General features: G+C 55.3%; 1 protein-coding gene and 1 long non-coding RNA gene across 3 annotated transcripts in view; one reads left to right on the top strand and one right to left on the bottom strand.

Annotated features, from left to right (window-relative positions):
• Nucleotides 1–338: 338 nt before the first annotated feature.
• On the bottom strand, nt 339–17,356 carry LOC140595684 (uncharacterized). Its single transcript, XR_011997492.1, has 3 exons — nt 14,706–17,356; nt 6,563–6,669; nt 339–4,484 (listed from the first exon to the last, which is right to left on the bottom strand). It is a non-coding gene; the product is annotated as an uncharacterized lncRNA (long non-coding RNA).
• A 792-nt stretch (nt 17,357–18,148) lies between these two features.
• Nucleotides 18,149–23,868, top strand: part of RET (ret proto-oncogene) — a 51,190-nt gene continuing 45,470 nt past the window's right edge. The window contains exon 1 of one of the 2 annotated variants that reach the window (XM_072739462.1): nt 18,149–18,315. Coding sequence is in view for 1 of the 2 variants with exons in the window: in XM_072739463.1 (XP_072595564.1) it covers nt 19,435–19,513 (79 nt within the window). In the remaining variant the exon portion in view is untranslated. Of the gene's footprint in view, nt 18,316–19,268; nt 19,514–23,868 lie in introns of those variants that run through there. The other variant, XM_072739463.1, reaches the window with a different exon arrangement.

Here is a 23,868-nt window from a genome sequence, read left to right as displayed (position 1 = left end):
ATTCTGATTACTTCAGCTGCAGCAGCCGAAAGATCACAGTCCCACACCCCCTCTGAGCCTGGGCCTTGCCTCTGTGAAATGAGACTCAGTCCCGGACTTTGATCTCATAATCTCAAGGGCTCTGTAATAGAGTAGTGTTAATGTCATTCTTTTAAAATATGCATTTTCAAATATTTTTTTCAAATCATAATTCATTAGAAACACACTTAGGGGGCAATTTGGTGCTACCTTCCAAAGCTCTAAATGCACACTCTCGTTGAACCAGCAAGTCCAGAGCTAGAATATTGATTTTTCACTATATTCACACATGAATGCAAAGACAGACATACAAAGAGGTGCAATGAAACTTTGTTTATAGTAGAGAAAGAATAAAAACACTACATGTGGGGCACCTGAGTGGTTCAGGGGTTGAGCATCTGCCTTCAGCTTAGGTCATGATCCTGAGGTCCTGGGATTGAGTCCCGCATCAGACTCCCTGCAGGGAGCCTGCTTCTTCCCCTGCCTATGTCTCTGCATCTCTCTCTGCATCTCTCATGAATGAATGAATAAATAAATACAATCTTTTAGAAAACCACTACATGTCCTCAAGTACGGGAGGAGTTGAGTAAACTGAGGCACATCCACACAGTGGACTAGCACATGGCTGTCAGGAAGACCGCGGTAACCCAGAAGTCCTGATGTGGGCACATCACCATCGCATTTATTCACTTAACCAACCAATATGTGTTGAGCAGTTGAGTACCTGCTATGTTGCAAGTGTTGTTCTAGGCACTAGAGACACAGAATAGCAAACTCCCTGCCCTCAGAAGCTTACATTATAATATAAAACCACACATGTGCAAGTAAGCATGCAAACAAACATAATAATGAAATACAACAGTGTTCTAAGGAAAGCAAAGCAGGCCAGGGAGAGTGTGGGAGCACTGCCCTCTATATGGCCAGGAGAGGCCTGCTGAGGAGCAACATCTGAGCGGACACCTGGGCAAGTGAGGGGAGGTCTGGGGCAGGTGGGACCAGTGCCTCTTGGATAGAGGAAACAGCCAATGCAAAGGCCCCAAGCACAGACGGCTTTCCTCCATTCAGGGAAGATCACAGGAGGCCAGAGGAGCCCAACTGGAGCAAGAAGGAGGAGGGCGAAGCCAAGGGAAGTGGGGTGAGCTGGGGAGAGGGGGCAACCACCCATCAGAGCAGACTCCTGACCACTCACCCCTCAGGCTGCAGCCTTGGGTCAGGCACACTGATGCATGTTGCTGGGATATCAGCTCCAGAGGGGTGGGGGCCTCCTCCACGTGCAGGGCCTTGCTGTTTTCCAGCATCACTCTGGGGCTGTGGGGAGGACAGATCAGGAGGCGGCAAGCACAAGAGCAGGAGCTCCAGAGGAGGCCAACATAATGGCCTGGAGAGGACAGCAGCTTGGATCAAGGAGGTCATGACCAAGGTGGGTGGGTGGGACTCTGACTACATTCTGAAGAGAGAACCAGCAGAATATGCTATTGGATCAGATTTGGGGAATGAAAGAGTCATGTGTGACTCTGGTTTTTGTCCTGAGAAACTGGGGGGAGAGGCTGAGGGAGAAACAAGATTTGGAGAGTGGGAAAGGTAGAAATCAAGTTTCTTCTGGATGCATCAGACTTGAGATGCCTGCTGGGTGTCCGTGTGGGTGAGGCCGCAGAGGGCAGGCAGCTCCATAAGTGGACTTCATGGGAAGAAAGGCCAGGGGAACAGCTGGGCAGCAGTGTTGCCAGCCAGGCCCAGACGAGGATGCTGAGTAGTGGGTGTAGGGTAAGCAGAGGGCCCAGGATGGTGATCCTTTGGGGACACTTTCATGTTTAGAAATTGAGATGAGGAAGGCACACAGATGAGAAAGAGGAGAGCCAGAAGTGGTGGGCGGGGAGGCCAAGTGAGGGGAGGCCCTGGGGGAGGGTGGATGGGCGTGTCAGCCCTGCCAGGGGCTGAATGGGTGCAGAGGGCCCACAGGGAGCACAGGAGCCAGAAGAGGATGCAGTTAGAGAACATGACATTGCCAAGGCAATTTTCTGTCTAGGGAGCAGAGAAATAAGAGAGAGGCATGAGGTCTTGGAGTTTGGATTTCCATATGAGGAGCATCCCAGCATGTCTGCATTCTGAAGAGAATGTTCCGGTATGATTGAGGCGGGTGTTGGTAGGGGAGGTGCAGCTAAAGGACTGGAAAGGCAGACAGGGCAGATTCAGGAGCTGTGGCTGAGTGCATGGTGCACCCCCCCACCCCCGGCCAGGGTTCAGGGTTTGCCAGATGAGTAGAAGAGCATACCATTGCTGAGGGCGGGAGGGATGTACATGGAGTGTCCTTGTCATGCTCACTTCCCAGGGCCATTGCCCAGGCCCTGCTTTCTAGTTTTGTCATACCACCGCCCTGGAAGGTGGTACCACTTTGAACCAGTTTTGCAACCAAGGACATGAGGTTTGCAGCTGAGTTACAGAAGCTGGGTGCTGATGAGAGGCAGTTGAGGAAGGTCTCTGTAAATGAGCAGGTTCTCCATGAGGGGACATGGGGATTGGTGATGAGGCTGACCTGAAGGAGATGTAAGACTGCATCAGGGGTGACAGAGGCTCCAAATAGTCTAGGACTCCTACCTTTTGAGAAGCTCCACACACGGCAAGGTTTAGAAAATGTTTACTGGAGTCCTTCTCCTTATTTTCTAGATCCTGGTGATTGCTGATGTCCCTTCTAAGTCTCAAAACCAGTGGTGCCAATCCAGAATATGGACATTCAGAGAGAACTCTAATCAGATTCAGGAAAACAGCAGCCCTGCCCACTTCACCCCATCCCAGACACGCTGAGGTGCCAAGTCCTCCTCAAGTCTTGGCCAGCCTCAAGTCATGGCCACAAGTCAGTCCTTGGTCTGAGAATGATCAGGAGCCCAGAAAGCCCAGAGGTTGCTGACCTAGGACCCCATGTGTGCCCAGCACTATACTAGGCCTCAGGAGAAATGTGAGAGAGGAAGAGAAGGTTCTCCCTTTGCCCCTAGCACCCGGCACTCCTGGGCCTGAGTCCTTTGACTCAGTCCATTGTTCCAAGGTGGTTGTCACCCATGTGACAAGTAAGGAAGGAGGCCTCAGGTGGGCCTATAAATACTGTCCCCCCAACAGGCAGCAGAGGAGCAGGATGTGGGCCTGGGTCCTCAGGTACAAGCTGCTGTCCTTGCACCTCCAACAGTTCCTCCCTCATGTTGGGTCCCAGAGGAGCCCGACTCAGGGCACAAGTCACTTGTATTGTCCCTTGCAAGAGTGTCACAGGTAGAGAAGCACAAGCTTGATGAGTGTGCAGACCCCATCCCAATCAAGTATCCTGGATGGGAGGAGCCAATCACCCAGGGTCTCCTGCCCCTACCCCCCAGGGCAGGTGGGCTCCAGTGGCCCCTGCTGGAAAGGAGGCAGCCCCAGCAGAGGTCACACATCCTTCTTCGCTTGCCCTTGATCTGGTGTCTGCACTGGCAACATCACCTCATGCTGGTTGTGTTGTTACTAATGGAATCACAGTTTGTCAGGCAGAGCAACAAGATTTATAAAATTCTCCAGGCATAACAAATCCTCCTTTTGAGTGGTTCATTTGCTGAAGGAGATTCCACTGATGACTCATTTCAGACTGGAGAGTCCTGGCATCACAGACAGTTGGAGCTGAGGAGCCTTGAGAGAGACTCAAAGGCTGGTCTCTGTGCTGATGGACCCATGGGGCCAGAGGGAAACACGCCCCCAAGTAGTATTGGCTCAGCCTCACTTTGGTGGCAGTGGGGAGATATTTTCAGACTGTGTCTCCAATTCCTGGTGGTGAATCATATTTGAGACCTCCCCCGCCCCTCGACCCAGAGTCCCTGGTATGACCTCTGGCCCATGGGGTGGCAGGCTGCCTTTTCCAAAAATAATCACAGCACTATCTCTGCCCTCCATGCTCTTCCAGAATCTTGCCACTCCCATTAAGAGGATTATTCTCCTTGAAACTGGCAGGCCTTTGTGACCTTTGTGATGAAAAGAACATGGCAGACAGATGCAGAGCAACTCCTGAGGCTAGGTCACCCTATGCCTTTGACTGCCATGTTGTAAGGAAGCCCAGATCCTACAGAGCCAAGTGCCTGTGTCCTGGCCAACAGCTCCAGCAGATGTTGAAGTTCTTGGCTGACAACCAGCACCAGCCACAGTTCTATGAGGGAGCCCTCAGATGATTCCAGCTCTCCCTGCAAGCCACCCCAAACTAGGGACAAGCTATCCTGGCTGAATGGTGCCCAAATTGCAGACTCATGAGCAAATGATGGTGTCGTTTTAAGGCACTCAGTTTGGGAATGGTTTGTTGTTCAGAAATAGATAATGAGCACAGTGCCCTAAGTGATCCCTTAGACTTCCAGGAATTTCTGTCCCGGGGATGTAGCACTGGCTCTGCAGATGGCTGTTGGAAGACTCTGGATGTGTGCAGGGCTCCTCGTCCTGGAGAAACTCCAACCAGTCTGGGTCTGTGGGAAGGGTTGAGAGCTATATTCAGCTGGATCCACTGTGCATAGGGAGCGGGGTGGGGTGTGGGGCATGGTGCTTCATGCCTGGAAGCTCTGACTGAGGTTGTCTATTCAATGGGAAATGTTTTCATGGTAGCAAAATTTTAGGGGTTAGCCTTCTGAATTAGATATTTGGTCATTTTCCCAAAGTTTGTGAGGCCTCTGAATCCCTTCTGTGAACCCACAGCAAGCTGAGTTCTGGCCTGAAGAAAAACTGCTTATTTTAAGCCTCCACTGAAAGCAGCAGTCATGGGGCTGCATAGGAACAAAAAGTGTCACTAAACTGAGTGGGTCAGTGGGGCTTTAAACAACACACTGATACTCTCTGGAATAAGCTTTGCCAAGTTAAGGTCTGTGATTTTATTTAAAACACATGTTGTACAATGACGCCTACACCTGTAACGCCCGTGAAGTTCTTTTTGTTAAAATAACACTGACCTGCTATTATGTGAAAGGACAAGCACGCACTGGGTAACCCATTCCTTCCATCTCTTTGGCTGGATGGTGGTGCCCTAGTTGGGCCGACATGGGGTTCCTGACCAAGTCACCACCATCAGGGACACTGGGGGACAGGAAATGTCACCAAGACAGCGGGAGATGTGGGCTGTGGGCTGTGGTCCCTCATCGGCTCTGTGCCTCAGCAGCCAACACATCCAGCAATTCTCTGCTACCCTTCCCAGCAACCATGGTTCGAACCAACCTCCTGTAGGGGCCACTGCCCCTAGAATGTACCAGGCTGCCTTCCCCATCAGCATCTCCTTCTAAACTGCTGAGCATTACTAAATACATTCTGATTTGTGAATCCATCCAAACAAAACAAACTAAAAAAATTAAAAGGGCAAAAAATATCTGAAACACCAAACTCCCTACCAAAATATAAAACAAATAAAAATAATAATGCTCTAAGTTCATGATCATGAACTTCTTTATCATCTGTAGCAGTTTCCTGAAGCTGCCACAACAAAGTGCCCCAGACTGGGTGGCTGGACCAATGTAAATGTGCTCTCTTACAACTCCAGAGGCTGGAAGTCTGAAATCAGAGCTGACTCCTTCTGAGGGCCAAAAGGGAAGAATCCATTTGAGACCTCTCTCCTCAGCTATGTCTCCTCACCTCAACCATCTGGGAGTGTCTTGGGTGTCCAAATTTCCCTCCTTTTATAAGGACACCAGTTGTATTTGTTTAGGGCCTACCCCCAACGACCTTATTTTAATTTTATTACCTCTTTCTCGGGTTGTTCAGTGTGGTGCACACAAAGGAGGCATTGATTGGCATTGAAGGGCCAGGTTATCATGTCATCAAGAACAGGAAACCAGGGGCTCTTGGGTGGCTCAGTTGATTAAGTGTCTGACTCTGGGTTTTGGCTCAGGTCATGATCTCATGGGTCATGAGGTTGAATCTCAAGTCAGGATCTGCACTCGGTGGGGAGTCTGCTTGAAGATTCTCTCCCTCTGCCCCTCTCCCCACTTGCTTGCTTCTCTCTCAAATACATAAATTAATCTTTAAAAAAAAAAAACAGGAAACCAGGCTTGACCCCATGAGATTCCCTACTACTAGCCCTGCAGGAATTTCCCCTGGGGAATGTATGGGCAGAGCCCAGCAAACACAGAGGACATACCTGAAGGACAATGACTATGGTTCAGTGTAACAGCAGAGGGCTGGGCAGGACATGGTGAGAGGCTGGCACAGGGCAGGGAGCTGCTATCCCTGACCCCTGGCACCTGCTAGAAGCTCAGACCTGATAGAGTATAGAGGGGAATAGGGGCCTGGCAGGGAGGGGCTAGGGGATAAACTCTCTGTCCTCCTTGGATTGGGCCTTGGTATCAAGAGACAGATGGCAATGTGTTCCTTGCCCCTCAGGAGTAGGTCTGAGAAGGGAGAACAGGGAGCCAGCTGGAGGGCAGACATCTTCATGGGAGGCTGGAACTTGGCTGGCCCTGACACACAGCTTGCCCACCTGGCTACCCACGTGTAGCATGTGCATAGGGGGGTAGAAGTGAGCAAGCGTGGCCCTCACCACAAAAGAGCAAGGGTACCTCACCTCTCACCTGGCACGGCAGGCAGCCAGACTTGCAGCCGCAGTGAGCCCCAGCTTCCCCGCAGAGAAGTACTCTGGGCACTGGCCAGAAGGGCTTGGACTTACATCTCCTGGAAGGAAAGGGTGCATCCCAGATTAAGAATAGTGGAAATGGGGGATCCCTGGGTGGCGCAGCGGTTTGGCGCCTGCCTTTGGCCCAGGGCGCGATCCTGGAGACCTGGGATCGAATCCCACGTCGGGCTCCCGGTGCATGGAGCCTGCTTCTCCCTCTGCCTGTGTCTCTGCCTCTCTCTCTCTCTGTGACTATCATAAATAAATAAAAAAAATAGTGGAAATGAATGGTTGCTTACACAAGATTCGCCTAAACCAAGAGTTTGGAGCAGTAATTCTCACAGAACAAAGATGGGTGTGTGTGATTACCATCAGGAGGTTCACCAAAGCCCAGGCCCCAAGGGCAGGGGTGGGAGGTCCCACCGCTCTGGTCTCAGGCAATACCTGGCCCAGCCTGCCCTGCCCTCTCCTCCCCTGGGGACCTCCTGTAGTTGGGGGAGGCAGGGGGCGTGAGGCCTACGAGACAGTGTCATAACCCAGGCCTCCGGAACCTGTCAGCCACTGGCCTGGAGCTCACCAGAGAGGTAGAGGTAGGGGAAAACAGGAGAGTGGGTGGGCCTAGATGGGCCCCCTGCTCCCAGCAGCCTCCAGGCCAGTCATGCGCTCCCCTGGGCTCCCTTCCCCGGCCCCAAGGCAGGCACAGCTGAGTGGCCCCATTTCTCATCCCTATCGATTATGCCACAGAACCCTACAGCACAGAATGTAAATCATCATCCCCAGGGTATTTAACCCAGGGAGGGTTAGTTGGAGGTGGCATCCCTATAAGTCCTGCATCTGATGTTTTTATATTAATTCCTATAGTGGCCAGATTAATTTTTATTCCACTGACTGTTATCTTTTCTTCATTGACTAGCAGACATTTCTGAGCAGTGCATATCTTGTTGAGTATCAGTCATTCAGTGGGGTGCTTCCTCTGGCTGCAAGGTTTTCATTAAAGAATGAAAATTCCTTTGCTCCAAAGCCTTAGTCTTTGGAAATAATGCACAGGCCAGCCAGAGTCATTGCTGCTGTCGCCCCTATGTATGCTGTGCTGGAGGTGCCTAGGTGCCCCCAACTAAGAGCATAGCATCACCTGTCCTCCTCTCAGCCCTCATCTTCCCTGGGCCCCACTGGCCATACAGAGGCCCTGAGTTAGCCTTTATCAAGTGATCACAGCTTGGCAAAGACCAGTTCTCCTAGAGCTGAGCACAAGGTCATCAGGATGAGGGCAATAGCCATCTCACTCTACAGATGAGAAAAATGCATTTACCATAGATTCCCTAATACTGTAGAGTCAGGTCACAGATCATGCACTGAATCTGATCCAGTCATGGAAATGACCACCCTGTTTGCCTGCACAGTGAAGGTTCTAGACACTGTCCCTCCCAAGTAGACTCCATGGGATCTGAACCTAACATAAGGGGCCTAGTTGAAGAAATGGGTGTTAAGAGGAGTCAGAGCTGGCTGCAGATGCAGGTGGGTCCCCACAGAAGAGCATGCATGTTCTGGGTGGGCTCCCAGCAAAGCCAGGACCATGGGCATAAGTCAGGGGTAGACAGAGGCTGGAAATGGGGAGGTGATACAGGGGAGGTGTAGAGCCCCATCAAGGACATAGATTGCATTGGCCAAAGGATGATATGGGTGAGTGCCTTCCACCCCGCGACTCTCATCAACCCTTCTGCCATCCCACTTGCTCTGCAGCAGTGGATCCACATCATGGGCCTGGAACCAGCAGCACTGGCAGCCCCTGGGAACTGGCCTTAAGTACAGTCTCTTGCCCTGGCCCAGATCCAGACTCAAAACCCAGGGGATAGGCTGTGTTTTGTTTGACCAGTCCTCCACTAGAGTTTGGGATCCAGGAGCAATGTGGACTGAGGGCTCCAGAGAAAGAATACCTGGGCTTGCCCGTCAGTCACCTCACCTATAGAGTGGAATGCTGCTAAGTCCTGGGCAGGTGCTGTGACCCTGAGGGAGTTAGAAGCTCCAGGTCAGGATTGCCTACAGGTAGGTTCTCAATAACTGTGAGCCATTCTTACTCAGGACCCTCCAGGGCTTGCTTCTTTCTCTAGAAGAGATGATTCAAGTCCCCAAAGATTTTCCAACCAGAGCATCTCACTGGACCTTTCCTCCAGAGGTCAGACAGGCATAATCAAACCCTCAACCTTTAGGATTCAGAGAATGCTGATAAGTTACAGATGTATATAGGTAACGAGTCAACACCCCTGATCTCAGCCTGGGTGTCAGCCTGGGAGATAAAACAGAGGTCACTGCCTTCTACCCCACACAGGCAAGGTCGCAAGAGCCCTCAAAGATTATATGTAGTTTATGGGCTGCTTTCAGCTTGTGGGCAGCTGCTTCTAAGACATAACTGTGGAAAAACAAAAAAGGTTGTAAATGGTGCTAAGACATCAGCTTCATCCAAGTGCCTGGATCCTGCAAGGAAATAAATTATGAGGTAGGAGTAAAGCTTTAGAAGACTGTGGGTACTTTGTCCAAACTGTTCTCATCTCCCTATAAGATGGACTCCTGATGGGAGTCTTGGCAAGTCCCAGGCACTGAGGAGGTGAGTTCAGGGCCCTGATGGTGGTAGCAGGGGGTGACCCTGGGGGGTGTGGAGGCACGCAGTTCTCAGCTTCTCAACATCCATCTCCCTGGCCATTCACTGCCCAAGTCAGCCAGGATAAAACAACAGGGACTGCGGACCACACATGATCCTGTTCATACCTAAACTACCCTCCAGGAAGATGGCGAGATTCTCACAAGTAAGGTCAGAGGCAGGGCAAGGATCTAAGACTGGCCCCTGAGGGCCAGAGCTGGGAAGTGTAAGATGGAGGGGCAGGGTGGGAGGGCAGAAAATGGAAAAACTGAGGCCAGATTTCTCCATTACAACAGCTGAAACAGTTGAGGACATGGCTCCACGTGTCCACAAGTCACCTGGAGTGACAATCAACATGGAGTCTTGGTGTATTGACTGATTAGAACATTTCTGCTGCCCCCAGGACAGCACGGACATGACTGTCCCTTCTCTCTCATTCCCCACCACCCCTAGAGCTCATCACACAGCTGTACTAGGATGCAGCCTGCCTGTGCCCTCAGAGTCCGCACTGCCATGAGCCTATGCGGGCTTCTTCTCAATTCCTACTTTTTATGGCCAGCCAGGTCCTGGAAAACAGTGGGGCCCTCCTGCTCCTGCCTAGACTATGTGTGCCCCAGCCCACCCACTATGATGGAAGATAAGCCTGAGATGAGGCCAGCTTGACCAGGGACACCCCCTCCCCCCTGCCATAGCCTGAAGCATAGCACAGGTGATCTGGGGTGTAGTTCTTTGGTGCTGGTCTCATTCAAGGATGGGTGGCAACTCCAAAAGGGCATCCACCCCCTCACAATGCAGCTCCTGTCCTGGGAGGCAGGGCCGGGGCTGAGAGCAGGGCAGCACACACGTGGGTAATTGAACCAGCCCTGCAGGTGGCCACCCAGGCCAGAGCTGGGCTGAGGGCAGCTGCAAGACCCAGGGGTCCTGGAGGTTCTGGGGCAGAGCCTGGGATGGGCAGGTGGGGGCAAGTCTCTGAGCCAGAAAGGAGAAGCTTCCAGACATGACTGCATCTGACCTTCTTCTCATGTCTCCTCTCTCTGGCGTGGGGCCCAAGGTGAGCTCAGCCTTCGTACTCCTGGACTTCAGCGTGGGGAACTTTGCAAGGTTTCCAATCCACAGAAAACTGCCAGCCTCTGGAGGCCTCAGGGGGACCCACATCCTTCACATGGAGCCCTTCTTCCTGAGGACCAATCATTCAGGCTCCTCCAGGGTAGGGTGCGGGGGCTGGGGAGGGGAAGGGGTGCTGCTCTGAATGATGAGGACACTTCTAGGCTTCTAAATCAGTTTCCCAAGAGACCCCTCCCATCCACCACCCCCACTGGCCTGGAGTACTGAGGTCTTCGGAACATTCCTCAGTTGAGCAATCCCAGCAAATCCCCTGGGAACCTGGAAAAAGCGAATGCTCCTTTGGCTGAGGATCCTTGCATCCTTATGTTTAAAGGGCTAGAGGTTAAATGAAGGTTTCTGAGCTTTTTAAGAGAAAGTCTCTCAACAAAACACTTCCTGATGCTTGTCTAACACTAAAAACCTATTAAAGTCATAAACTTCTCCCACTGAACACTACTCAAAAATGTATTTATCTAAAGGGCATCTGTGTTTGGTCTCAAACTCAAATGCTTCAAATGTCAGGCCCCAAATGATTTATTTGGGGCGACTTGTTCTCTCCCTGCAAGTTGTTTTGCAGCTCAAGCCCATGGTCATGTAGCTCCTTCGGCTGATTTTTACAGATGCTTCTATTTACACCAAGGAAGGAAGTCTGGAGTCTCCTTTGTGCCAAGAAGGGGCACAAAGGGCAGGGGGTTGCCCAGGAAGGGGCAGCAGGACTGATCCTGTCTCAGCCCATGGCCTCGCACTCCCCCACTGGCCTTCCTAAGCAAACATCCTTGCCTTTGCCCAGGCTGTCCCCACCACCTGGAGGACTATTTCTCACAGCAGGACATTTGACCAGCACTCTGAATCCTCACTGGATCCCCCGCCAAGGGTTCAGGGAGAAGACTAGCACAGTTAGACCAGGAGGCACACTGGGTCCCCTTCAGAGTGTCTACATGGGCTGGGAAGAATAGTGCCTTGGAGCCGAGGCTTCTGAATGACGAATAGGAGTTGAACAACAGAAGGGGCCAGGAGGAGGCCAGAAGAGTATTCCAGGCAGAAGGAACAGCCAGTGGAGGCCGGTGGCCAGGGAACACGCAGGGAGTCTGAGACCGTGGTGGGGTAGGGGGAGCTTGCTAGCAGAGGGATGAGGGCCAGGGAGAGGGGCCAGGTGCTGAGCTCCCAGCAGGGGCAAGCAGGCCCTCAGGTCTCAGACTGCTGAACAGAGTCCCCTGACAGCCCTTCATCACTGCATCTTAATATGCACGAACTCATCAGCACCTCTCGGAAGAGGCCCCTGAGAGCTGGGCATTGTGGCAATGGAGCTGTGCTCACTCTGCCTGCAGAAGCCCAAGGTTTCAGGAGGCATGGTCAGGCCTGGGGCTGAGCCTGGAGGCAAACAGAAGTTCCCCAGGGCAAGCGGTGCCCAGGGTGTGCCCCAGCAACGCTGCCCTTCTCCTTGGGCCTGTGGCCTTTTCAAACCACTAGGAAGTCGAAAACCAGAGAGAAAGCTGCTGGATCAGAGAGCCCACTGGGACCATACTGGGCACCCACATGGCCTTGGGCTGAGCAATTCAGCTGGCTCTGGTTTCTCTGCCCTCAAGCCAGGAGGGGTGGTTTGTGCCAGGAGGTCCAGGCAGGGCTAGGGAGCTGTTTCTTAAAGCTTCATTGCCTAGTAAGTATACTAGTGATGTGCGACTATTTAATTTCACATTATTATAAGTTCAGTAAAATTAAAAATTCAGTTCCTCGGTCCCACTAGTCCAATTTCAAGTGCCCAGTAGCCACACTTGGACAGCACAGAGTAGAATGTTTCTACCACCGCAGAACATTCCACTGGACAGCGCTGTTCTCGGGGAAGAAGGCCAGGCTGGCCAACTTCTCAGCAAGCAGAGAGGGTACCCCATCTGGCCTGTGTGAGGAGACTGCAACAAGGGTGGGAGCTCTGGACAGGCCTAGGCTCAGGGAGCAACCTCAGGAGGTGTTGGGGTGGAAGGAAGCAGTGATCTACCTGAGACAAGCTTGGGGCTTCTGAAAGAGCTGGGCAAGTTCTGCAGGAGTGATTCAGGCTGGGGGGTGAGTAGGTGCCGTGCTCCTGAACCTGTCTGCAAACCAGGGGCTGGGGGAACCACCCGGGCTATACCCCTCAAGCTCTGCACCCACCACAGGAAGGTTGCCAGCCACTCCCCCCACCCAACCCCGCCCTGCAGCCCATCCAGCTCACAGCACACTGCCTCAGCACCCACACCCAGGCCTGAGATGACCTAGAAGCTGCACACTATGCCTGGAGTGGCAACCCACGCCATCCTGGGCAAGGATGCCTGTAATGCCCTGTAATGGTAGAAGCCATTACAGGGCATTAAGTCAATGGACTTCCTATTTGTCAGCATTCCAACAGCACATCAGGTTTTTTCGGCTCCAAAAGACTGTCCAGGCCAGAGTTTGTGCTTTGCAGATTCTGTAGGCTGTAACCCTCTCAGGGCCGAGGGCTGCAGCTTCCAGAAGGCATGGGTGAGGCTGCTGGGAGGCGCTCTCCTAAGAAGACCAACTACGAAGTCTTGTCTGCAGGGACAGCACAAGCTAACTCCAAGGCCCCCTCCCACCTGCAGCGCCATCTCCAAGGAGAGCAGTGCTGTCTCTCACAGCTTGCCCCAAGACAGATGCCTGGAGCAGCCAGCCCTGACCGACGTCCTGTCCCCCGTCCTTCGGTGCTTGGGGTCACTTTAAGATGTACTGCCTCTGTCCCTACTGTGTTGGCAATTGTGGGCAAGAAGTATCAGGAAGAGAGGGTCTTTGTCTTGTTCACTGTAGGGTCTCCAGTGCCTAGAATAGAGTAAGTGCCCAGTAAATGTTTGTTAGATAAATTAACTCTCCCAGAAGGAGGGTAAGTGGGAAATGTGCCCATTGGGTATAGATTCACATATGTGTTTTTGAGCAAAACCAAATCTTAACTTTATACTCAGTCCATCATTTTAGGTTCCGTGACAGGGAGGGAAAATAATAAGACTGGAGACGTTAGGGGCTCCGGCAGCCCTCTCCCTGTGAACCCTCGGCTGGCTCGCTGGGTGGCTTCTCTCCCTCTGCTTCTGTATCCTTCCCGCAGAGCAGGATTCCCTGCCGGGTCCTCCAGCTCAGACTTCCTGTAGCACACTGCTATCTTGTCACTAGTTTGGTTTGGTTTGGTTTTCCATTTTTTTCCCCTTTTCTGTTTCCATCTGGATCATAGAAGCATCATCCATCTTACCTGAAGGTTTTGCCATTTCAGTCTTGAAACCAAAGGAGAAGTCATAAATAAGTTTTGCTGCGGTAAAGATAAGCTTAATTTTTCATTCGCCTCCAGCTAATAACTAACTGATGGGGAGGTCCTCCTTCACTTTCAGAAGCAAAAGGGAAAAGAAAAGGCTTCCTAGTGACAGGATAATTTGTCAGAAAGTTATGAGTGAGTACAAGCAGGCCTGTATAGGAAGTGTGTATTGAATAATATGACACACTGGCTTCTAATTGCTGCTGCCTTTCTGATCAATAATACATGTTTTCAAAAAGCCTTCTGTTTGCATTTACACAATGGACTGTAACTACTGCAAAGGATCCATTAAGACCTATTTTAAAAAGTGCATTCGTAAAAACTTGTCTAAATCTGCATTACAAGGCAGATTATGAAACTGCCTTGGGAGATGTTTTTTCTAAAAAGCATTCAGGCCACATTTGCTGGACTTGCCAATTCGAGCCCCGTAGCATCTCTGGCTTGCCTGTGAGCCAGGATGGCCCTTCTCCTTGGCGTCCACGTGATGCAAGAGGCAGGCATTGTCAGGCCTGAGGACCCATCAGTCTCCAGCCGCCTCTAGCCAGCAGTGCCCTGAAGCTGGGGACTCGGGTGAGGTAGGGTGCAGGCATTAATCAACTCGGCACTCCCCAATGTATAATTGCATGGCCAGATAAGTGCGCCTGCGGCAAGAGGACTCTGGGTTCTAGGGCTCTCTCCTTTCACTGAGAAGGCGGCATGTCCTGTGGGGCGGTCAAGTGACAGGGGCCAGGCTTGTGTTTGGCTGCCATCCCCATGTGGGTGTGAATTGTCCTAATACAAGTGGGGAGCCAGAGCACAGAGAAGAAGATAGCTCAGGTTTAGGAACCGCCTGCTTTTGGTGCTACCTTAGCAATGTCCATTGACCTCTTTGGCCTCTTAGTCTCAGGTTCTATAGCTGATAGGGACCGATGGGAACAATGACAGCGCCTCCTGACTGTGTGGGGACTCAGTTGTCCTCAGACACCTGGAGGAAAAGAACTCTGCTCCCCCACCTAGGTCCAGAGACATTAGCAACATGCTGCTGGGAACATGCCTCAGTCATACAGATAAGGACACAACACAGAGCTCACCTGCAATCTTCACACCATGCCAGCACCCCCAGGCTACCACCTAGATGGCCCCCTGGACTTCAGAGGAGCCCTGGAAGAACAGAAAGGAAGATGTCCATTCCCTGCTGGGCCAGGAACTGGTCTGGTCCTGTCATGCTTCATTTGGGTTTAGCTTCACAACCTGCAAGGCAGGTACCATATTATTATTTTCATGTAACAAGTGAAGAAACTGAGGCTCTGCTCCTAACTGCAGCGAACCCAGTTCTTGTGCTGGTTGAAAGGAATGGAGAAGAGATTCCTTTGAGAGAATGGGGTGGGAGAGGGCGGAGAAGGAAAAGAGGAAAACCAAGAAAGGAAGTCAAGGGAGGAAATTCAGAGAAGAAAAACAAATCTGTTGAGGCGGCCCATGGAAGGGTAAGTTGGGGCACAGAGTTGAGGTCAGGCCCTCGGGATGGAGGTGAGCTCCACTGGGTCTGTATCTGTACACGGGGCTCTGTATCTGTTATCTGCATACAGATATGTGGGACCCGGTTGCTCCTGCCTTGGAGCCCTGGGCTCAGCTCTCAGGCACCTGCAACTTGTCAGGCCCCAGGGAGGCTCCTCTCGCCAGCCAGGTTGAGGCCCTGGCTGCAAATGCCAGCTATGGGTGGCAAGGCAGGCGGATGGCCTGCCCAGAGTAAGGCGAAGAGGGTCTCGGTGCCATATCCCGCGAGCCCGATCCTGTTGTGTTGTGAGAGTGTGGTGGAGATAGCATGTTTGACATCAGGGTGGCTGAGTGGAGAACCCTACTGTGGGGCCCCTCAGTGCCAGCTGGTGGGCATTGGCTCTTTTTGTAGCTGTGCCTAGAGAAGGGCAAACCATGGAATGACAGACCTGCCTCCATCTTGACATCCCACTGGGGTTGCAAAGTGTAGCGGTAGGTACTATTATTACCCTCACTTACAAAGGGAAACTGAGGCACTGAGTAGTTAACTAACAATAAGCACAGTCAGTCTGGGTCTATGCCTCCAGCCACTGCAATGTGCACCTGCAGGAGGGACTGAGACCCCCTCCCACACTAACTCTGACCACACCTGGCCCCCAGGCAGGACCTGAGAGGCCTCTGTCAGTAGTTCCAGGAACCGCTGCCTAGTCTTCCAGTGCCCTCAGGACTGGGCTGTGCTCCTGTCTTTGTTTCCCTTTCCCCACAAGGGCCTCCCCTGGACCAGGGTTTCTTCTCCCTTCACTTAGCCTCCACTCCTAACAACTGGCCTTCTCAGCTCCCTTGAACCTCACTGAGTCCCCATAGCCACCTGGGTCATGGTCACAGAGCACCCTGCCCTACCTTCCAGCTCCAGCAGCAGCTCCTCCCCACTTGGGCAAGCGCAGCATGCTGGCTGGGATCTGTCACTGTGCTGGGCTTGACCTCCACCCTCCCTTCCCTGTGCTGTGTTCTGGGGCCAGACTCAAGGGGCTCCAAGTAGGTCTCACCTGCTCAGAAGCAAAGACTGCTGCTGGGATAACATTGGAGCTGTCTGCCCACTGAGCGCCTGATTCTGCACTAGGGGCAGGGCCTTGCAAACACTATTCACTCCTCACAGCTGTGGGGTTGGGGGGAGACACTATTTCAGCCCCCATTTTACACATGACAAAACTGTGGCTCAGAGAGGTAAAGTGATTTATGCAATGTCACACGACTATAAGTGGCAAAACAGAAACTCAGGTTTGACTCACTTCAAAGCAAAATCTCATATCTGAATCTCTTGGGGAACTTTTTTTAATGGGGATTTTTTTTGGGGGGGTGGGGCCCAGGGATCTATGTATTGATAAAAGTTGCCCTGGTGATATTCCAAGGGGATCTGTGGGCATTGGTGGAGAGCACCAACAACACTGTAATGCACTTCTCCCCAGATCCCAGACAGCCTCTCAGTGCCCATGGGAGCCCACCCCACCCCCCAACACTGTGGTCTGTTGGAGCAAAGATGCCAAGAGCCAACTCCTAAACCTGGGCAAGATGATGGCTACGATTTATTGAGCACTTACTGGGTGCTTGGCACTGAGCTTCACTCTCACATGTACTCCCTCTTTTTATCCTCACTCTTCCTTCTGAGAGAGAGAGAGATGCTTAGAGCTGGGGAAACTGAGGCTGAAAGAGAGATGACTAGGAGAAGCCAAGACATGGAGTATGAACCTCCTACAGACTCTCCCAGGCAAATGTCCCGGGGCCCCCTGGGACAGAGAAGTGAGGAGGAGAACTCCCTCGGGATCACAGTCTGGCACCTTTGGATTCTACCTCAGCTTGTCCTCTGACCTCCCCTTCTGGGACCTCAGGGAGGCCACATCTATTTCCTCTCTGCTGAGTGATGAAGCTCCTTCCTGCTGCTCTGATGTTAGGGATCCTGAGCCAATGCCCAGGCCCCAAAAGGATTGAGTCACCTCCCTCCTTGCAGTTCTTAGGCCAGCAAGGCTAAGTCTTCACCTCTGCCCTCTACTGGATGCCACTCCAGTTAGGTCCCCGGGCATGCAGTGGGAGAGGGTAGGAATGGCCATGTATGTGAATACAGGCATATATACATATGTATACATGTATGCCCATGCACATGTATACAGGGAAATACATGTGAAGCCTCCCAGACCTTTTTCTAAGAAGAGGGCAATGCCCCCACCATAGTGTGAGGTTTCCCCTCAAAACCCTCAAAGGTGGGGATCCCTGGGTGGCGCAGCGGTTTGGCGCCTGCCTTTGGCCCAGGGCGCGATCCTGGAGACCCGGGATCGAATCCCACATCAGGCTCCTGGTGCATGGAGCCTGCTTCTCCCTCTGCCTGTGTCTCTGCCTCTCTCTCTCTCTCTGTATGACTATCATAAATAAATAAAAATTAAAAAAAAAATAGTTTTAAAAAAAAAAACCCTCAAAGGTGGTGGTGGAGAGAGTGTGGAAAGGCCTGAGGAGGTTGAGCAGGACCACGGCCTCAGCTTTTACGTGGTCACATAGAGCATAACCAGACATCTAGCCTGTCCAGTGTCAGCCAGTGCCTGGCCACAGTGGTCCCTGAGAGGTGTGGGGATGAGGCTGGTTGGAAGAATGGGCCAGGCCACCCCTATTCTTCTGCATTCTCTTGCCATGAGAGATTTGTAATGAAGTCCCCTCAGCCCCTTGCTTCCTACTCAAGTCCCTTCCCTCGGCAGGGCTGAGTAACACAGCCTTGGTAGTCCTTATTTGTGCCAGAAGTAAGGCTTGCCTGCACCCAAGAGCCCTCCCATGGCAAACTCCAGACCCAAAAATCCAAGGCCCTGGGGCTCTGGTGGTATCTGGCAAGCAACCCAAGGTCTGGTGGCCGCAGGGTGGCTCTCCTGAGCTGGCAGCACAGCGCCCTGGCCTCCAGCCAGCAGGCCTGCTCTGGACATCTCTGCTGGCAGAAGCCTCGGGCAGCTCCTCCTGCCTGCCAGGGTGACTTCACTTTGACTTCATGTCTGCAGAGTGATGCGCTCATCTCTTACTCAGCCCTGAAGAGGGCGGGGCTCTCCTCACAGCAGGAAGAAGAGACGCTGAAGAAGGGGCACTCCAGGCCTCCCACCTTCGCCCCTCCCACCCCAAGGCCCCATGGGCTTCTATTCCTCTTCCCCTAGGTGGAGGCCAGACCTCAGAAGGCAGGTAGGAGTGGGAGAACGATGGACTTTTCTAGAAACTTAGACTCCAACTCCAACCTTACCCCAGGACCCCGCATGTTAGGGACCCAGAGTCTCAGTCTCCCCCTTTATATAGGGCTGGGTGTGTTTATGGGCATCCTTTACTTGGGCAAAAACGAAGTTATTTTGGGTTCCAGCTAGTTGCTCTCCTACCCGGTCTAGTCCACACCCTAAGAGTTCTTCTGTCTGCGAAGGGAGGACTGTCACCCTCCGGGCACCCCAGTACGCGGCCAGTGCCAGGCCTCTCTGAAGGCCTGAGCCAGTTTCCGGCTCCCACTGGTCCGAGCAGCCCTACAGAGAGGGGGATCCCAAAGCAGCCCCCGGGCCCTACCCGGACCCTGTAAGCCACGCGCCCGGCTCGCTCCAGGAGTGCGCAGAAAGCGCTCAGGCTCCCCTTCCCCGGCCCGGCCCCCTGCTCCGCCGCGCCCCCCCGCGTCCCCTCTGCCTCCGAGAAATGGCGGAGGATGCGCTCCGCGGGGGCTGAGGGCGGGGCGCCCGGGCTCGCGGTCCGCCGGGGCGCGCCCCTACGCGCGGTTCCCTGCCCGCACCCGGCGGCCGGCGGGGCCAGGCGCGACCGCGAGCCCGCGCGCGGGCTGAGGACGCGGCCGGGTGCGGGGCGGCAGGTCCGCTCCCCGCCGCCCGCACGTCGCTCCGCGCCCCGCGCCCCGACCCCGCGCCCCGGCCCCGCGCCCGCCTTCTCTCCGCGCCCCGGCTCCGACCCCGCGCCCCGCGCCCCGCACCCGCCTTCTCTCCGCGCCCCCTCCCCGGCCCCGCGCCCCGCCCGCACCCCGCACCCCGGCCCCGCCCCAGCCCGCCCCCTCCCCGCCCGCCCCGCCCGCCCCGCCCCGCCCCGCCCCGCCCCTGCCCGCCGCTCCAGCGCAGCCCGCGCCCGCCGCGCCTCAGTCCCGCGCCCCGAGCCAGGCGCTCCGCGGCGGCGAGCAGCGGGGTCCGCGCCCCGACGCTCCGCGCCCCGGTGTCCGCCGCGCCCGGGCAGGCATGGGGCGGCCAGGCTGAGCGCCCGCCCGCCGCCGAGATCCCGGGCAGCCCCCCGGCCCTCCCGCCACGGCCCCCGCGCGCACGGGCCATGGCGACGGCGACGGCGACGGCGACGGCCCGCGCCACGGGGCTGCGGCTGCTGCTGCTGCTGCCGCTGCTCGGCCAAGGTGAGTCCTGCGGGCGGCGGGGAGCTCGGCGCGGGGCGGCGGGTGCGCTGCGCTGCGCTGCGCTGGAGACGCCTTCCCCGGGCGCGGTGGCCCCCGCCGGGGCTGAGCGCGGCGCGACGTGGGGGCGCGACGTGGGGTGGGGCGGCGCTCCCGGGCCCGAGGCCCCGCCGGAGCGGGCCGGGCTCCGTGCCCGGGCGCGAGCCGCAGCCGCAGCCGCAGCCGCAGCCGCAGCCGCGCCTGGGAGCCGAGCGGGCGGGCGCCGTGGCCGTCCCCGGGTGCGGAGCCGAGTCGGGGCCGCGAAAGCCCGCGCGGCTGCCCGGTGGGTCCTGGCGTCGTCGCCGCCGCTCGCCGCCGCCCTGCTCCTCCGGCTCCCCGGCCCTCGAGGGTGCGGGCACGGCCGCGCTCGCGCTCGTACGTGTCTGCGGACGGAGGAGGCGCCTGCCCCGGTGCGTCCCTGCCGCCCCGGTCTTTAAAGGACCCAGAAGCCCGCGGTTTCTGGGACGCTGCCCTCGAGGGCCCGCCCGGCCTGGCCCAGCGCAGCCCGCGGGGCCCGAGGCGCGACCCGCAGCGTGACAGTCGCGCGCCGGGGCCACGGACGGGGAGGCCGCCGCGGCCGGGATCGGCTCGGGCACCTTAGAGCGGGGCCGGACCTGCGCTGCCAGCGGCCCGCTCGGCGCCGAGCCCGGACGTGGCCTTGCGGAGGCTGCTCACGGCCGCAGCCCACTCCCGCGCGCAAGGGACCTGCGGCAGCACAGCCTCCGAGCCCCCCAAGCCCCTGGCCGCGCCTTCAGTGCCCCTCGAGCCAGCCTTGGCTGATGTGCCGAAGCAGCAGGGAAGCCGCGTCCCCCGCTGCTTGCAAAGGGCTTTCCCTCCCTGTGGCCCTCAGGGACAGGGCAAGTGGTGGCCCCCTGCCTCCTGCCCCTGCTCTTGCAGACTCTGGGTTCACAGACCTGCCTGCCGCAAGGCTTCGTTCGTGTGACTGGATCCTGAGTTTCCCTGGCAGATCCCGAAGCCAGAATCTGTGTTCCCAGCCCATCACGGGGAGGACAGGGGAGAAGCCATTCCCTTGCCTTGAGAAGGAAAGAGGGGGAGAGGGTCAGTTTCCTGTGTTAGAAGTCTGGGGTCACTGGGCTGCTGGGGGAAGACCCCTAGGAGGCTGCAGTCAGAGCAGAAGTAAACACAAATAGAATGTTCTAAAGGTCTCTTGTAACTCTCAGTTGTAACTTTGTAGTTGTAGGTGTGTGGTCAGGTGTGAGCCGGAAGCCAGAGCTGGCGAGGCAACCTGTGCCAGCTTCTGCACCCTGCAGAGGATTTCCCTGTGCTCTTCCACAGCCATGAGCTGAGCTGGGGTGCCGGGAGGCTCTAAGGGCTAGACTGTGGGGCCCAGGCTGCCACGGTCCGCCTGTGGCACTTGGCAGGAAGACAGGTGGCTTTCTCACACCCCTGGCCCACAGAATTTGGTGGCCAAAGACAGGCTCTCTGGTCCAGGGAACAGAAGCGTCCCACCCTGCCCACCCTTCCCTTGGGATGACCGAGAAACCCCCGTTGGCCGATGCTGAGAGTGGAGAAGTGGCCCTGCAGCACCCAGGAGGAGACAGCTGGGGCCCTTGGAGAGGAATATGGGCACCCTTCCCTTGAAGCCACCGTGGAGCTGATGAGGCTGGCTCTCCCTGAGCTGAACCAGACCGCACCCGCGGCCCGTGCTGCTGCTCCAGGACCCACCCAGGCTGAGAGCCGCCTGGCCTCGGGCGCCCTCTTGTGGACACAGCATCCCAGTGGCCCGGCCTTTCACCAAGAGATGCTCTGAGTCTCTAGGGGAGACCTTCCCCTTTGGCTGACAATTCCCCAAGGCAGGAAGCTCTCTTCTCTGCTGGGGACTGACAGGAGGGGTGTAGGGAGGCAACCCAGATGAAGAGGCAGGGGCCTAGAAGAAGGGGCCCCGCTGCTTCAGAGCCAGCCAGAATGGTGGGAACAGGGTCACTCACGGCAAGGCCACGGGACGTGAACAGATACCCGCAGCTTGTTCCCTCTGTGTGTGCACGCTGTCATAGTGCGTGAGCACATGTGCCTTTAGAAAGAGGTACCGACACAGACTCCTCTCCTACATCATGCTGTCCACGTGTGGGTGGGTTTGTGTGCACATGTGCATACACATGTACACACGGGGTTTCTCTCTCTCTCAGGGTCTCTCTCATACACACACAGGGTCTCTCTCTTTCACACACACACACACACACACACAAGGTTCCTCTCTCACATACACACACAGGGTCTCTGTATCTCTCCCTGTCTCTGTCTCTCTCTGTCTCTGTCTCTCTCACACACACAAGACACACTCCTGCTCTTGCTCAAGGATCTGTGATCATACTGCCTGTGGACACACACACACTCCCACAGTGAGTGAGGCCTGACCACCCTCATACTCCACCTTCACCCAGGGAACCCAGCCCCTTTTCCTGCCATGTACACATATTGGGTTCCCACATATATACATAGGGACCCCTGCCCTTCACCCCCTCATACACTCAAGGACAGAGCCCATCAGCCCCAGCAATCCTAGAACCAGAGCTGGGGAACCTCCATCTAAGACCTGTTCCTAGAAGAGTTTCTGGCATTTTGCTGCTAACACAGAAACAGCCGCCCTTGGGATGTGGATGAGCAGTTTGAGTCCGAGCTCTGGGGCTCTCCCAGGCTGACACCTCACCCAGCACCATTTCCCTGACTCCTGCATTTCCCCAGCAGGATTCACATCTCTCATCTTCTTGGCCTGACTTCTTGGATTCCCTTTTGCTCAGCACCTATGGTTTCAAGGAAGGACCTGCCCTCTCTCCCTACAGGCCTCTAGGACTTTCACTCCCTGGCAGCAAAGAAGGGAAGACTTGCCATGGCTTGGCGCGCTCCCTCTCCAGGATGCCAGGCCCAGCCCTCTGCAGTGTGGCCTGGGTGGGCCACTTATGCCTGAACCAGCAGATGTCAGAGCAGCCCCTCCTGGGAAGGCAGCCACCTACTTCTCACTTTCTTTTGGCCCCTCCCTCTCCTTGGCCAGGGACCAGCAGAAGACAAGTCCCGCTTTACCAGCTCACCTGGGCTCTTCCCTCTTTCTCCTCCACCCTAGCCTGTGTCCCTACTAAGCCACTCTGACTTCTGGGGGCTGCTGGCATCCCACGCTGCTGCCCTGGGCCCCCAACATCTCCTAGCCTAACCAGGGACACGGTGGGCTTCTAAGTAAGGGCAGGGCCTGCAAACTGAGAACAAATGGGGAAGTTTATTGAGCCCATTGCTAAATTGCCTTTATTCTGCAGAATTGCTTTAGGGATGGCTAAGTAAATCACTGTTTCCTTGGTGGTGTGAAGAAAATGGGATGCATTCACCTAATGGGGAGCTAATGGCCTTTTAGCCAGGGGAAGAGAAAACTAATTAAAAATGATGGTAACTGTTAAAATGGAGCCTGAGGATGCCAAGGTGACTGGAGGGCCCGGAAGCTGCCACAGCCCCCTGAGGCCTTACCCCTCTCTGTGACCTGAGAGAGGACTCCTCTGTCCTCTGGTCTTAACTGGATAAGGCTGATGTCAGCAGCAGCCACCCCAAGGGAGCTCACAGCCTGCTGGTGCTCAACTGAGCACTGCATGTCAGCTAGCTCCCTGTAACCTCCCGGAACCCTGAGGGACATGGCCTTGGTTTCCCATTTCACAGGTGAGGAAACTGTGCCCTACATACAGCTGGCAGAGAAGTCTTAGTGATTCCCCACCCCCGGCCTCTGGCTTTCAGCAGTGCCTTCTCTCTGGGCCAGTGGTGGTGAGGCCCAGGGATGGGGCTGAGAGGGATCCTGGGAAGGGAAGGTAGCCCTGAGCCTGCTCACCCACCTGCTCAGGGCTCCACCAGTCTGGCACAGCGATGGGAATGAAGTGTGGCGCTGTGCTTGAAACAGGAGCTCTGCAGGGTCATGGCTGATTTCTTAGGTCAGACCACTGCTTTAGCTGATGTTTGGGAGTCTTACCGGTTTAGAGACAGCCCCCAGGCATGGCCCTGGCATAGCCAGCCCCAGGAGAGGGACGTGTGTGCTCTTGTGTGGCAGGAGGAGATCTCTGTGAGGGTGTACCCTCTGCCTGGGGACCCAGCACCTGACAGAAGCTACTATGCAGTGGGGTGCTGAGCTTCACGGGGCATGGGTGCAGCTGTGTCTCCTTATCCAGGACACAGACCTCCTCCCCAGGGCTCCGGGGCAGACTGGGAGAAGAAAGCGCCCAATCAGGCACCCCGGAATGAAAGCAGAGTTAGAGAGGCACCCCCGGCCCCCTAGTACTGCTTCCTTCCATCCCGTGGAAGTGGCTGCATTTCTACTGTAGAATCCCCTC

Source organism: Vulpes vulpes, chromosome 15, assembly GCF_048418805.1.
Source record: "Vulpes vulpes isolate BD-2025 chromosome 15, VulVul3, whole genome shotgun sequence".
NCBI lineage: Eukaryota > Metazoa > Chordata > Mammalia > Carnivora > Canidae > Vulpes > Vulpes vulpes.
The sequence above is the reverse complement of the archived record's forward strand: the minus strand, read 5'-3'. Positions and strand labels throughout refer to the sequence as shown.